General features: G+C 36.7%; 4 protein-coding genes across 5 annotated transcripts in view; 3 read left to right on the forward strand and 1 right to left on the reverse strand.

Moving 5' to 3' along the window:
• LOC111482447 (probable methyltransferase PMT5) overlaps nt 1–565 on the forward strand; it is a 5,139-nt gene extending 4,574 nt beyond the window's left edge. The window contains exons 8-9 of the mRNA XM_023128232.1: nt 145–277; nt 364–565. Coding sequence (XP_022984000.1) covers nt 145–277; nt 364–513 — 283 coding nt within the window. The 3' untranslated portion in view covers nt 514–565. The remainder of the gene's footprint in view (nt 1–144; nt 278–363) is intronic.
• A 1,438-nt stretch (nt 566–2,003) lies between these two features.
• Nucleotides 2,004–4,727, forward strand: LOC111482508 (14-3-3-like protein GF14 iota). 2 transcript variants are annotated; one of them, XM_023128328.1, is made up of 7 exons: nt 2,004–2,199; nt 2,846–3,152; nt 3,305–3,392; nt 3,493–3,602; nt 3,671–3,819; nt 4,212–4,264; nt 4,355–4,727. In XM_023128328.1, exons 1-7 carry the CDS (start codon nt 2,124–2,126, stop codon nt 4,361–4,363), a joined length of 792 nt encoding a protein of 263 aa, XP_022984096.1. In that variant the 5' UTR covers nt 2,004–2,123; the 3' UTR covers nt 4,364–4,727. The 2 variants fall into 2 exon arrangements, with proteins under 2 accessions (XP_022984096.1, XP_022984106.1); XM_023128338.1 differs by having other exon boundaries at nt 4,358–4,727.
• A 943-nt stretch (nt 4,728–5,670) lies between these two features.
• Nucleotides 5,671–7,799, reverse strand: LOC111482526. The gene is made up of 5 exons (XM_023128379.1): nt 7,553–7,799; nt 7,378–7,450; nt 6,722–6,773; nt 6,533–6,602; nt 5,671–6,031 (listed from the first exon to the last, which is right to left on the reverse strand). Exons 1-5 carry the CDS (start codon nt 7,649–7,651, stop codon nt 5,945–5,947), a joined length of 381 nt encoding a protein of 126 aa, XP_022984147.1. The 5' UTR covers nt 7,652–7,799; the 3' UTR covers nt 5,671–5,944.
• A 2,130-nt stretch (nt 7,800–9,929) lies between these two features.
• Nucleotides 9,930–11,504, forward strand: LOC111482519 (PLASMODESMATA CALLOSE-BINDING PROTEIN 3-like). Its single transcript, XM_023128368.1, has 4 exons — nt 9,930–10,185; nt 10,278–10,520; nt 10,611–10,647; nt 11,055–11,504. The coding sequence occupies exons 1-4, from the start codon at nt 10,134–10,136 to the stop codon at nt 11,338–11,340; spliced, it is 618 nt and encodes a 205-aa protein (XP_022984136.1). The 5' UTR covers nt 9,930–10,133; the 3' UTR covers nt 11,341–11,504.
• The last annotated feature ends 38 nt before the right edge of the window (nt 11,505–11,542 follow it).

Raw genomic sequence — 11,542 nt, forward strand, 5'->3', positions numbered from 1 at the left:
TTTTTTTTTTTTTTTTTTTTTTTTTTGAATTTTCAATGACACGTGATGTAATCGTTTTCCACTCTGTTTCAATCTGGTTCTTCCCCACCCCCAAAATGCACGGGCATTTTAGAACAAGACTTAATTTCCGTCTTTTTGTTGTAGGTGCCAACCTTTCCCCACTTATCCACGAACATATGATTTGCTCCATGCAAATGGGCTCCTCTCACAGCTACTTTCAAGTAGGTGCAGCATGATTGAATTATTAGTGGAAATGGATCGTATACTGCGGCCTGAGGTACTAGTCCAGTCCATAAAAATGAATTCAGGGCTTGTTTTTCTCCCTGTTAAATAATATCGATCATTTTGATTGTTGGTTTTCAGGGATGGGTTATCCTGAATGACAAAGTGGGAGCAATAGAGAAGGTGCGAATGCTTGCTACACAGATTCGTTGGGAGGCAAGGGTGATTGACTTTCATAGTGGCAGTGACCAGAGGCTCCTTGTTTGCCAAAAACCGTTCGTGAAAAAGTGATTGATTTGTAATTGTGGGGAATCTCTCACAACCGCCACGTGTACAGTTGTTTTGCTATGGTAATTCCTCTTTGCACATTGAAATGTTTTCCACGAGATCATCTGTAGTTTTTGTTTTAACTAGTGTTCTTTTAGCATCTTAGTAAGACTCCAAACCCCAAGAGATAAATGACTAAAACACAAACACTAAAAGGTTACAAAAAGGAGGCCCACTAAAGGGTTAAGGTAGATTTCTTTTGATATATAGTTTGGCACTGGAAACCAACTTTAAGCAAAAGAATATGGTGCTGTCCCTTCTTCACTGTGTGTTCTTCAGTTTTTTCCTCCCATGAACTTCAAGTAATCACATATCTATCTCCAAATCCATCTGTGTTCTTCAGCTTCAAGTAATAACGTATCTATATCTGTATGAATCTGATTCAGCAATGCTGTTTTTACTGATTAAATTCTAAGATTTACTCCAAATCTTTCTCAAACGAGATGAAAGAAAAGAAACGATCTGATTCTTTTGTTGTTGTTATGACAGGGTAATAGGAAGTTCGTATAATCATATTGATCGATGGAAGAGCCGCCATATTGATTGATGAAACGATCTGATTGAGGCTTGTGGAATGTTTAGATTTTGAGATTTTTCGCTTAAGTAGCTGCTCTTCAACTCATTTTTGCCAATCTATTCTTAGAAATTCATTTATCCCCTCTCCCTCTCTTCTTCCTTTCTACTCTGAAATATCTTCATTATTTTCATACTCAGGCCATTTTGTTTCTTTTGAACCTGAAATATATTCTTGCTTTCCCCCCTTCTCATAAGTTGAATGAAAATATCAAATCTTATACTATGAATGCAATTGTAAAGTGTTGCACATAATTATGCTCCAAATATTTGCAGGTAACATATATATGAAAACAAATATTTACTTATAACCAATATAAAAAATGAAAGTGAAACTTAAAAAAAATTCAATTAATTAAGATATATATCATTAGTAACGAGATTTTTGAATGAGATGGTCTGCTCACATGGAAGACAAAACTAATTAAAATAAAATTACATCAAACACTAAAATAATCTTATTTTATTTATGTATTGTAGTACAAATAACTAAGAATAAAAATTATATAGTCAAATTAAGTATAATAATGATAATAATAATAATAATAATGGACATATTTGAAATTAAAAATAAATAAATAAATAATAAAAATGGCATCACCGAAAGTAGATATATCACATATCCTGCCACGAAAGAAACGAGAGAGACCGTCCAACCCTTCGGATCGCACGTTTTGAACAAATCCAACTAATACGCAAACCGGAAGCAATACGACGTCGTACAATCCGCAACAACAGCCCAGTACGATTTGCGCGCTTTTCACCTCCCAAATTCCCACTATACCCCTTAACGAACGGTCCAGATCAAATCTCCGGCTTACCCCTGGCGTCAACTTCTCCTCCTCTCCTATTTTTATACACGTAAATTTCAACAAATCTCTCTTCCTTTCTCACTCAACTCGCTTTCTTCTTCCCCCGCTTGCCTTTCACATTTCTCCGTTCAATTTCCCTTTCTCTCTTTCTCTCTTTCTCTCTTTCTCTTCGCTCCGGTGATTCCTACGATGTCGTCCGCCGAGAAGGAAAGGGAAACGCAGGTCTACATGGCCAAGCTTTCTGAACAGGCTGAACGCTACGACGGTACGTACGGCTTCTTTGTTTTAATATCCAGCATTTCGGTTTCGATCTCATCTTTGTGCAATGTGCGTTGGAAATGTTGTTGAGTACGCCGATTCTTTAGTATTTTCGTTGCCTTGCTGGAACTGCCGTTATATTTGTGTGAAAATGGCGTTATTTCGTTGTGCGATTAGAATGTATTGCTTCTTACTGCGTTAGATTAGATGCACTTGTGATTTAATCTGTCGTTTAGAAATTTCTATAATGAAGCAGAAGAGATTGGAATTCATGTTATTGATAATAGGAGAACAAGGAGTTAGAATTATTGGAATTGAATTGTTGTTTGTTTCCATCATATATCTGAATCGAGTTGACGGATGGCGTTGATGAGCTTGGGAAGAGTTGTTGTGAATAGTTGGATCGTTGTTAACTGTTATTTTCCCTTTCATCGGTTGTTTTTAGTTTGGACATCGTCCAGATCGTATTTTATTTCATATCCTCCAGGTTGTAAACATTTTATATCACATTTTAAGGTCATCTTGTTATTCAAACGCAATATAAGTCGTCTTCATCATTTCATCTGATGAAGGAATCTTTTTATGTTTTTATCAATTCTTGTAGATATGTTTTGCAATAAAGTTATTGTATGTTTTGTATTTTAATGTCACAGAAATGGTGGAGTGTATGAAACAAGTTGCTAAACTAGATGTTGAGCTAACCATGGAAGAGAGAAACTTGCTTTCTGTTGGATACAAAAATGTTATAGGTGCTCGGCGAGCTTCTTGGCGCATCATGTCCTCAATTGAACAGAAGGAGGAGTCCAAAAGCAATGAGAATAATGTTAAACTTATTAAAGGTTACCGTCACAAGGTGGAGGAGGAGCTTTCCAAGATCTGCACCGATATTCTGACTATTATTGACAACCATCTCATTCCTTCTTCAACTTCTTCAGAAGCATCGGTCTTTTATTACAAGATGTGAGTTTTGTGGGAGTCATTTTTCGTTCTAAATTGATTATCGCATGGTCAAAATCTTGAACATTTCAACTGATTTTTTCGTGTTTAACAATACCACGAGAAATTATTTGTGATGGGATCTCTAATCATATATTTTGTATGGATGATTCTAGGAAAGGTGATTATTACCGATATCTTGCTGAATTCAAAACAGATCAAGAAAGAAAGGAGGCAGCTGACCAGTCATTGAAAGGATACGAGGCATGTTTATTTCTCAATCTTTCTTTTACCAGAACTGAATGATTTGATTTTTATTCGTCAGCTATCTTACTCCATGCTCCCTTTACCGAATTCATGATAGACTGCATCGAGCACCGCAAATACTGATCTCCCATCAACCCACCCAATCCGTCTTGGGCTTGCTCTCAACTTTTCTGTCTTCTACTATGAGATTATGAACTCCCCTGAAAGGTAAAAGTAGTTTATTTCTGGAATTAATTGCACACCAAGAGTTGACCAACTTGTTCAAATTCATTTAGGGCTTGCCACTTGGCTAAACAAGCTTTTGACGAGGCAATTGCAGAGTTGGATACTTTGAGTGAGGAATCATACAAGGACAGTACCCTCATAATGCAGTTGCTGAGAGACAACCTTACTCTCTGGACATCTGATTTACCAGAAGATGGAGGTATTTTGTAGTTGAGGCTAGATATAGATGTAGTTTTTAAATAATAAATAAATAATAATAATAAAACACCTAAAAAGGGAATACTTTTTTGACGCAAAGGGCACCTCCTCTCTGCTGCACTCTGTTTACCCATATCCAAACCAAGAGGGATTTAGACCATCTGTGGGCCAATTTCTTGTATAAATTCTTCAAATCTTTATCGTAATCTTTTTATATGGACAATTATCAGGTTTCCTCTAGCCACCCCAAAAAAATAAAACCAAGAAAAATAAGAATTCAGACTTTCAATCATTTCTAAGCATGAAATGCCGCAATTATTCTCCCCTTTTGATGTATATGTTAATTTTTATGCCCATAAACGGGTGGACTTACTCTGGACTGCTTTTATATAGGTGAAGAAAACGTCAAAGGTGAGGACTCCAAACCCGCAGTACCAGCCACCGAGGTAGCTTTCTTTCATACGTGATCTTCTCCACGAGCTTTTAGCGAGTGTATATATATACTCACTCAAAATCTAAATTTTGCTCATGTGCAGCAGCAGTAATGGAGAATGAAATAGCCCTCACGCAACGACTGGATTGGACATCCATCACCTTTCACTATGGAGTATGGACCCGTACAATGGTGGCTTGTGCTGATATTAGCTACTTTTTGGTTCCAACCAAAAACCAGAAAGATTAATTAGATCCATTTATTGAATCTTTGTTTCCCCATTCTTGTTTCACGGCATTAGGCTGAACTTTTAAAAGTATTGAATTGTCAGTTCATTCCCCCTGTCGTCGCTCATTTTCTTTTACTCTCTTTCCTTTTGAGAATTTAAATGTAAACTAAACTACCTTGTTTGAATTTGGGCAAAATTGATGAGATCTTTATGGCATTCATGGGTCGGTCTTCCCGACATCTCTTTATGCCGTGGAATTGATTGCACATGGGGCGGCTCTAATTGAAGTAACAGTACCAAGGCATGTTTACAAACATTAACTTACGGCTCAAAATAATGCAATAGCCTGTTTATTCATTTTTGACAGAGGACCATAATGCAATCGGCCATTATTGAGAGAGGACCATAATGCAATCGGCCATTATTAAGAGAGAAGCACCTTAAATATAAGGTTCTAGATTCGTGTTTCCCCTTTTTAAACATATTTGAAGTTCAAACATGTGAAGTAGAACATTTAAGTATCTCACCTTTGGATTATTCAGTTGATTGATAATATTAGGAATTAGTTTTATTTTCTATAGTCAAAAATAATTTTGAGATACTTTCCCAAGAAAATATGTATCCTTTTAACCAACTGATTTATGGTTCTACAAATCGAGACGAAATGAGGTTGACTGAGAAAGTATATATTGACGGTAAGGGATAATTTTTAAAAAAATGTAAAAATATAATGCTAGTAAGAGATGAAATAAGTTAAAATTCTCATTAATATTATTAGACTAAGTTTTCTAACATCCCTGCTAAATTGTTGGTCAATATTTGATGTAGCAATAGATTTGTAGCTTAGATAGAGTAGGAGGCTTCAGATCTTGAATAATAATAGTTACAGATTCTTTTTTGCTTCCCAAGTTGGTGGGTCACAAGAGTTTACTGCCCTTCTAGGAGTAGGCAACAAAATTGTAACAATTTCATTCAATAATTTTCCTACAATACTCAGTGCATTATTCTCCCCTCATTCAAATTCCTGTGACTCTAGGTTTGATCATGCTCTTACTTCCTAGTTCGCACCTAGTCATGAGATGGGGGGCTGTCACCATTCAACTCTTATCTCTTGAGGTTGTCGGGGTTCGAGTCCCTTCTCGGCCATTACCGGCCATAAGGGAAAGATTAATTTGAAATATGGAAGTGTAGATGTTACGCATTGATAAATCTATCCAATGCCAGAGAGGGATTCATGTAGCATCAGCACAAATACAAATGTTGCTTATAGCTCAATTGAGTATGATCGTCTGTCTCATGTATAGACACTAAAGAATTCATACTCGTAAAGGGAAACTTTGATTATACTAACCAGCAAAAGATTCTATATTGACATTTACAAGACAAAAACAGAACGACCCTAGAAAATAAAAACTATCGTATGCCAGGCAGTGCTAAGGTACTAATCCATATGAACAATTTGCCTTAAGACTCTTCTTTGACGAAGAAGGTTTGAGGTAAGCAAAAATCTTCCTCTTGATTCAGAATTTCCATTTCCTCGTCGTCTGGCTTCTGAAATATAGTGTGATGCGGAGAGGAAAGCAATCTTAGCACATATATCCCATCGGTTAATAAGAGGACAAAAAAAAAAACGACTTTTGGACTGTAAAGGAACGCCCCCACGTTATTTGGTTCTAACTCTTCAAAAACGTAAATTTTAATATGCTGAGACAAACTTGCTAATCAAGCTAGAAACGGTATCTTCTTTATAAAGAACGTGAATATGATCTATCAGGTCAGGTGTAAACTCAGAGCTCCGCTGAGTATGTGTACCCAAACTTGTCACAAGTTCATGGCCCTCCAGAATAAATATGATTATTAGGAATTAGTAAATTTTTCTTTCAAAAATAGTGAATACAAGAAAGGTGAATTTGTGACATGTTCGAGTACACTAACGATTATATATATTTATGCTATTTACGCTACTTAGATTATCTTCCTTTTGAAGCAAAATGAGGCCCACAGCCAAAAATAAAATAAGGACAAAAGAAAAGCAGTAGTGATTCTTTTTACCAGCATTTCCAGGTTATAGAACCGATCCAACAACTGTAAAACCTCATCAGAAGAGAACGGACGATCAAAGCTGTGACAAGAAGAAGGTAAACCAATTGAGTATACAAAAGAAACTGTAGAAGCCACTAGATTTTAGGGTCAAAGCTCAATAAAAAACGCAAGAAAGGTGGTACATGGGGCGGAGAAAACCTTCTTCGCAGAAATTCCATCAACCCGAAGAGGACAAAGTGGCGATGTATGCCTATATGAAAAATGATGATAATTCTTTGACAGTAAGCTCGTTTGTATAAGGGAAATAAAAGACCAATAAGCAGTATGCAATCAGTTGAAATCATGAGCAAATACATTTAAGTTTATTTCCTTTCCTTGCAAGACGAAGAATGTTCCCTATAAGGACGAGAATTCACTGCTCATGTTCTCGAGAGTGGCTATAAAATAACGTGATTTTATTGATCGTAATATCATTAATTCACAACATTTCCTCCCTATTCGTAATCGGTAAAAGCCTCCAGTGAAAAATAGAATGGCATTGCGGGAAGATAAACTTAATTCGCTTAGTACTCTCTTTCAGTCATTTCTCAACCGTAAGAATGGCTGCCTCAATCCTGATTTATAATCCTCCATACTACTTTTCATCAGACAACGCAAAATGATAGTAACAGTAAGAAGTCGATCATTATCACTGAATGCAGAAACATGAAACAGGTTCAATTCTCACTTACTGATTAAAATACAGGATTTGACAACGATGACGCTGAGGATGAACAGACTCGAAAACTGATAAACTACTCACGCCTTGATATTACAATTAAAAACTAGAAAGAATATTGCTGAATTAAACTTGCCTTGTAGCTTGACTAGCGGATAAATCTCAAGAGCTTGCAAGAGTTTGAGTTCCAATTCAATCTGTGGTTGCTCCTAGCCACAACACACCAAAAACAATAGAAAAATTCAAATTCCTGCAGTTGTAAAACAAGCCTGAAGAAGAAGAAGAAGAAGAAGAAGTAGAGAGAGAGAGACCTTGGGAAGAGAGGAAGCGGAGGACGGTGGAGCTTTACATGGAGAATGTACAGAAATGCCGTCTTGTTCTTCCTCTCTCCCTTTGCCGCCGCTTTCCATGAATAATCTGCAAATGCCTTGAGAGAGTTTCTAGTTTCGATTTCTTCCTCTTTTCTGTTTTTCCCTCCAGAATGAACCGAACTTTGCAATCATAATTTTTCCCTGATTTCTGGTTAGGGTTTAGGCTGTTTGATTCGCGGGAACGGAAGCGACGACGACGATAAAACTTGTTTTCGGTTGGTTTCTTTACAAACTATGGGCCGGCCCAACTTACCACACGTCCAATTGAAAGATCGTGGGCTTCTTTTTCTCTTTGGTTTGGGCCATTGGTTTCTTGAACGATTTAATATTATTAAATATAAAATAAAATAATGACAATATTCATAAATTAATACACAATAATCAATATATTAGGAGGTCTATCGAGTTAGGTCTTATACGACGTATAAGTCTTCTTTTTCTCTTATACGGCTTGTGGAATCTAGCTTGTTTGGTCACACATACCACCCATGCATGCATGTTCAATTGTCTTATGTCTGTGACCTTAATCAACATGTCTCTAAACTAAGCCTAGTCTATTCGAGGCTAAGGTCTCTCATGTGCAACGTCGCATTTCATATTCTCATCTTGGTTTGTAACAACATGACTTTCATGCCATTATGCCATCCAAAATCCCAAGATGCCATCAACCATCGTAGCTTTCTCAGATATGTCTATCTAGACTTATACTTCGCTCATATTATCAAGACTTCTCAAACATCCGGCCATCTAAGTTCCATCAATGCATGAATCTTTTCAAGCTCCATAATACATTTTGTATTAAAAAGATCGACGACACATGAGACGTTAAGTAAAGAAAAAGTTGACCCTAAGAAGCGGTAGGCTTATATATATATATTATTTGAGAACCATACAGATCACTTTCACTGTATATTGAGGCATTGATGTGGAATCTAATAATTGAGTGGAGCCCAATTCATAAAAAGCTTGAGTTTTTCTAAAAGATACAATTTGTTTGAGACATGTTCATGCTTAAGAACAAAATTATATTCTTTTATTCAGTTTAAACCCCAGCCAATGGCTTTGTTTCCATCACGGGTTAAAAAGAGATTTCAAACCTTTGTTATTAATAGAATTAAAATTTTAATATTGTAAAGTATTTATTTATTTTCATATATTAAATTAATTAAAACTATAAGAGACTTTTATTTATTTTATGTGCAAAAAAGATTAATTAAGACTCGAATTCTCACCCCTTTTTGTATGAATATATTCTCTCATACTTAATTAATTATGTTAATTGGCAATTAAAGCTACTTCTTATTTCTTAATCTGAACACTGCCTGTTTGGGGACCAAAATCTGCCCTTTTGCTACCTTTTGGAAGGATCCAAAACAACCCAAAAGGTTCGTTTTACATGGTAACATTAAAGATTCTTTTCGTTCAGTGACCGAATTATGTACGTACAAGACGACGCTTTAAATCGAGTTTGTAAAATCATGCTTAGATTGATACGTTCTTTTTTTAGTTTCAAATTTCAACTCTACGTTCAAGACGACAGTTTGTTTCAAATTTCAACTCTACTTACAAGACTGACAGTTTAAATCTTGTTTGTAAGATGAGGCTCAGATTGATACTTTTTTTAAAATTTTAAATTTGACGTTATATAAAGAAAAACACGTTTTTAATAATTAGTGGTGTTGAAGACAAATTTTGGTTGGAAGAAAAAATATATATTATAAATAAATAAATTTTAAATAAATGGATGAAAATTGTTAGGAATCACGACTCTACATAATGCACAATGATATGATATTGTCCACTTTGAACATAAACTCTCATCAAATGTCTCCTATCAATAGAGAGAGTATTTTTTTATTATAAATATATTATCGAACGGTAACTTTCAACCAAAATATGACATTATTTTCCAATTAAATATGGCAGTAAAACTGGAATTTGTACATAAAATAGAAAAGAACAAAAGACAGATGAATGAAGGTCGAGGGAGGTTTTCCTCGAAAGAAAACAAAAAAAAAAAAAAAAAGGAGGGGCGGTGACACACCGACGGGTGAGCGTAGGACCAAAGGCATCACCAAACCAGCCTACCAGCCCAGCTTTAACCATTCGGTTGGGTTGAGTAAAAGTGGGGTTAGGTTATGATAACCCACGTGGGTTTAAGACCGTTTGAGCGAATTTTACACAAACGGTCAAATGCATGACACAAAGCTTCCCTGCTCTGCGCCCAATGCGCATTTTCCCACACCATAGATACTTCATCTAAATTATATTTAATTTACTTCAAAATGCGTTAAAAATAAAAAATAAACTAAAACTGACCGTATTCGTGCTCGTATATAATAATGACCCTTCCCTTCTAATTCTCTTTAATTTCTACCAAAAAATTAAAAAGAAAAATCAAGAAACCCTCTCCTTACCGCTCTCTTCTTCCATAGCTCTTTCTTGCCACCATTGAAATCTGAGCTCTGTTTTTAGGGTTCTTCAAGTTCTTTAAAGCCCTGCGTTCTGTATTGCTTCAATCATGGCTGTCTTAGCATTCTTAGTGTTCTTCCTTGCCATAACTGGTCGATCTTGTAAGTTTCGACATGGGTTTTTTTTTCAGGGCTTTTTTCTTGAGATTTCCCTTATGGGTTTTCATTGATTTTGGTTTTTGATTGCGTTTCAGATGCCAACTATTGCTTGTGTAGAGATGGGGTGAGCCAACAAATCCTTCAAAAGGCAATAGACTACGCATGTGGAGCTGGAGCTGACTGTTCTCCAATCCTCACCAATGGCGCTTGTTTTCAGCCCAACACCGTCAAAGATCACTGCAACTACGCCGTCAACAGCTATTTCCAGCGGAAGGGACAAGTCCAAGGAAGCTGCGACTTCAGCGGCGCCGCCACGCCCAGCGTTACCCTCACCGCTAGTAAGCCGGACCCTCGAAATTACCCTTTTGTCCTGTTTACACCCGTTATTGTCCACTGATTTCATCTTCTTCCTTGTGAATTTTTTACAGCCGTGCCCTCTGGTTGCGTCTATCCTTCTAGCCCCAGGTACCTTTTCCAAGCCTGATACCAAATTTGTCCTTGTTGCTTTCAGATTCAATAATATTTGGCAATTTTTTCTTAATTGAAGCCATCGATTTCTTTATACTTCAATGTCGCCATTTTTGACTAATACCAGAGACTTGTCGGTGCTGGGTTTCAATGCTTTGGAGATATACTTCGATTTTCTTATTTTTAAAATTTTTTTGGGTAATGGAGTTATGATTAGATCTAGTGAGAGCATTATATGAACTGACCTGAACCACTCTGTTTGGTGCCGTGAGCTGTACATGATGATGATTTTTTTTTTTTTTCTCGTCAACTATCCTTGTCGTCTTGTTCTCCAGATCTTCCGATTTCTTTAAATCTGTATCGACATGTCGTTTATTTTATTGCCGGTTTTTGTTGTATTTAAGCAATGCGGGAACAACACCGACGAGCCCCAGTGGAACTACGCCGACGATGACTCCACCAGGGATGCCGACGATGACTCCACCAGGGATGCCGACGATGACTCCACCAGGGACGCCGTCGTCGACGAGTCCGGGAATGACGCCATCGGTGTTCAACAACGGAATCAGCCCGAGTGGGAGCGGCGGTTTCAACGATGGCAGCGGCAGTGTGGGTTTCAGTGATAATAGAAACTTGCTTTTGGCTGTGGGCTCAACTTTGTGGTTAGCCGTAGTGTTTCTCTGGGGATGATGAAAATGGCGGATCGGGTGGTGGATCTCGATTAATGGTTGAGATTTTGCCACGTACTGTTTGGGGAAGGGTGGGTGTTACTTTTGACCATTGGCTGTGGAAGGAAGAATCTTGAGAAGAGAGTTCTTTTTTTTTTTTGTTATTTGTAATTCCATAAAAAAAAAAAAAAAAAAAAAAAAAAAAAAAAAAAAAAAAAAAAAAA

The sequence above is a fragment of the Cucurbita maxima genome, unplaced genomic scaffold (genome assembly GCF_002738345.1).
Source record: "Cucurbita maxima cultivar Rimu unplaced genomic scaffold, Cmax_1.0 Cma_Scf00001, whole genome shotgun sequence".
Classification (NCBI taxonomy): domain Eukaryota; kingdom Viridiplantae; phylum Streptophyta; class Magnoliopsida; order Cucurbitales; family Cucurbitaceae; genus Cucurbita; species Cucurbita maxima.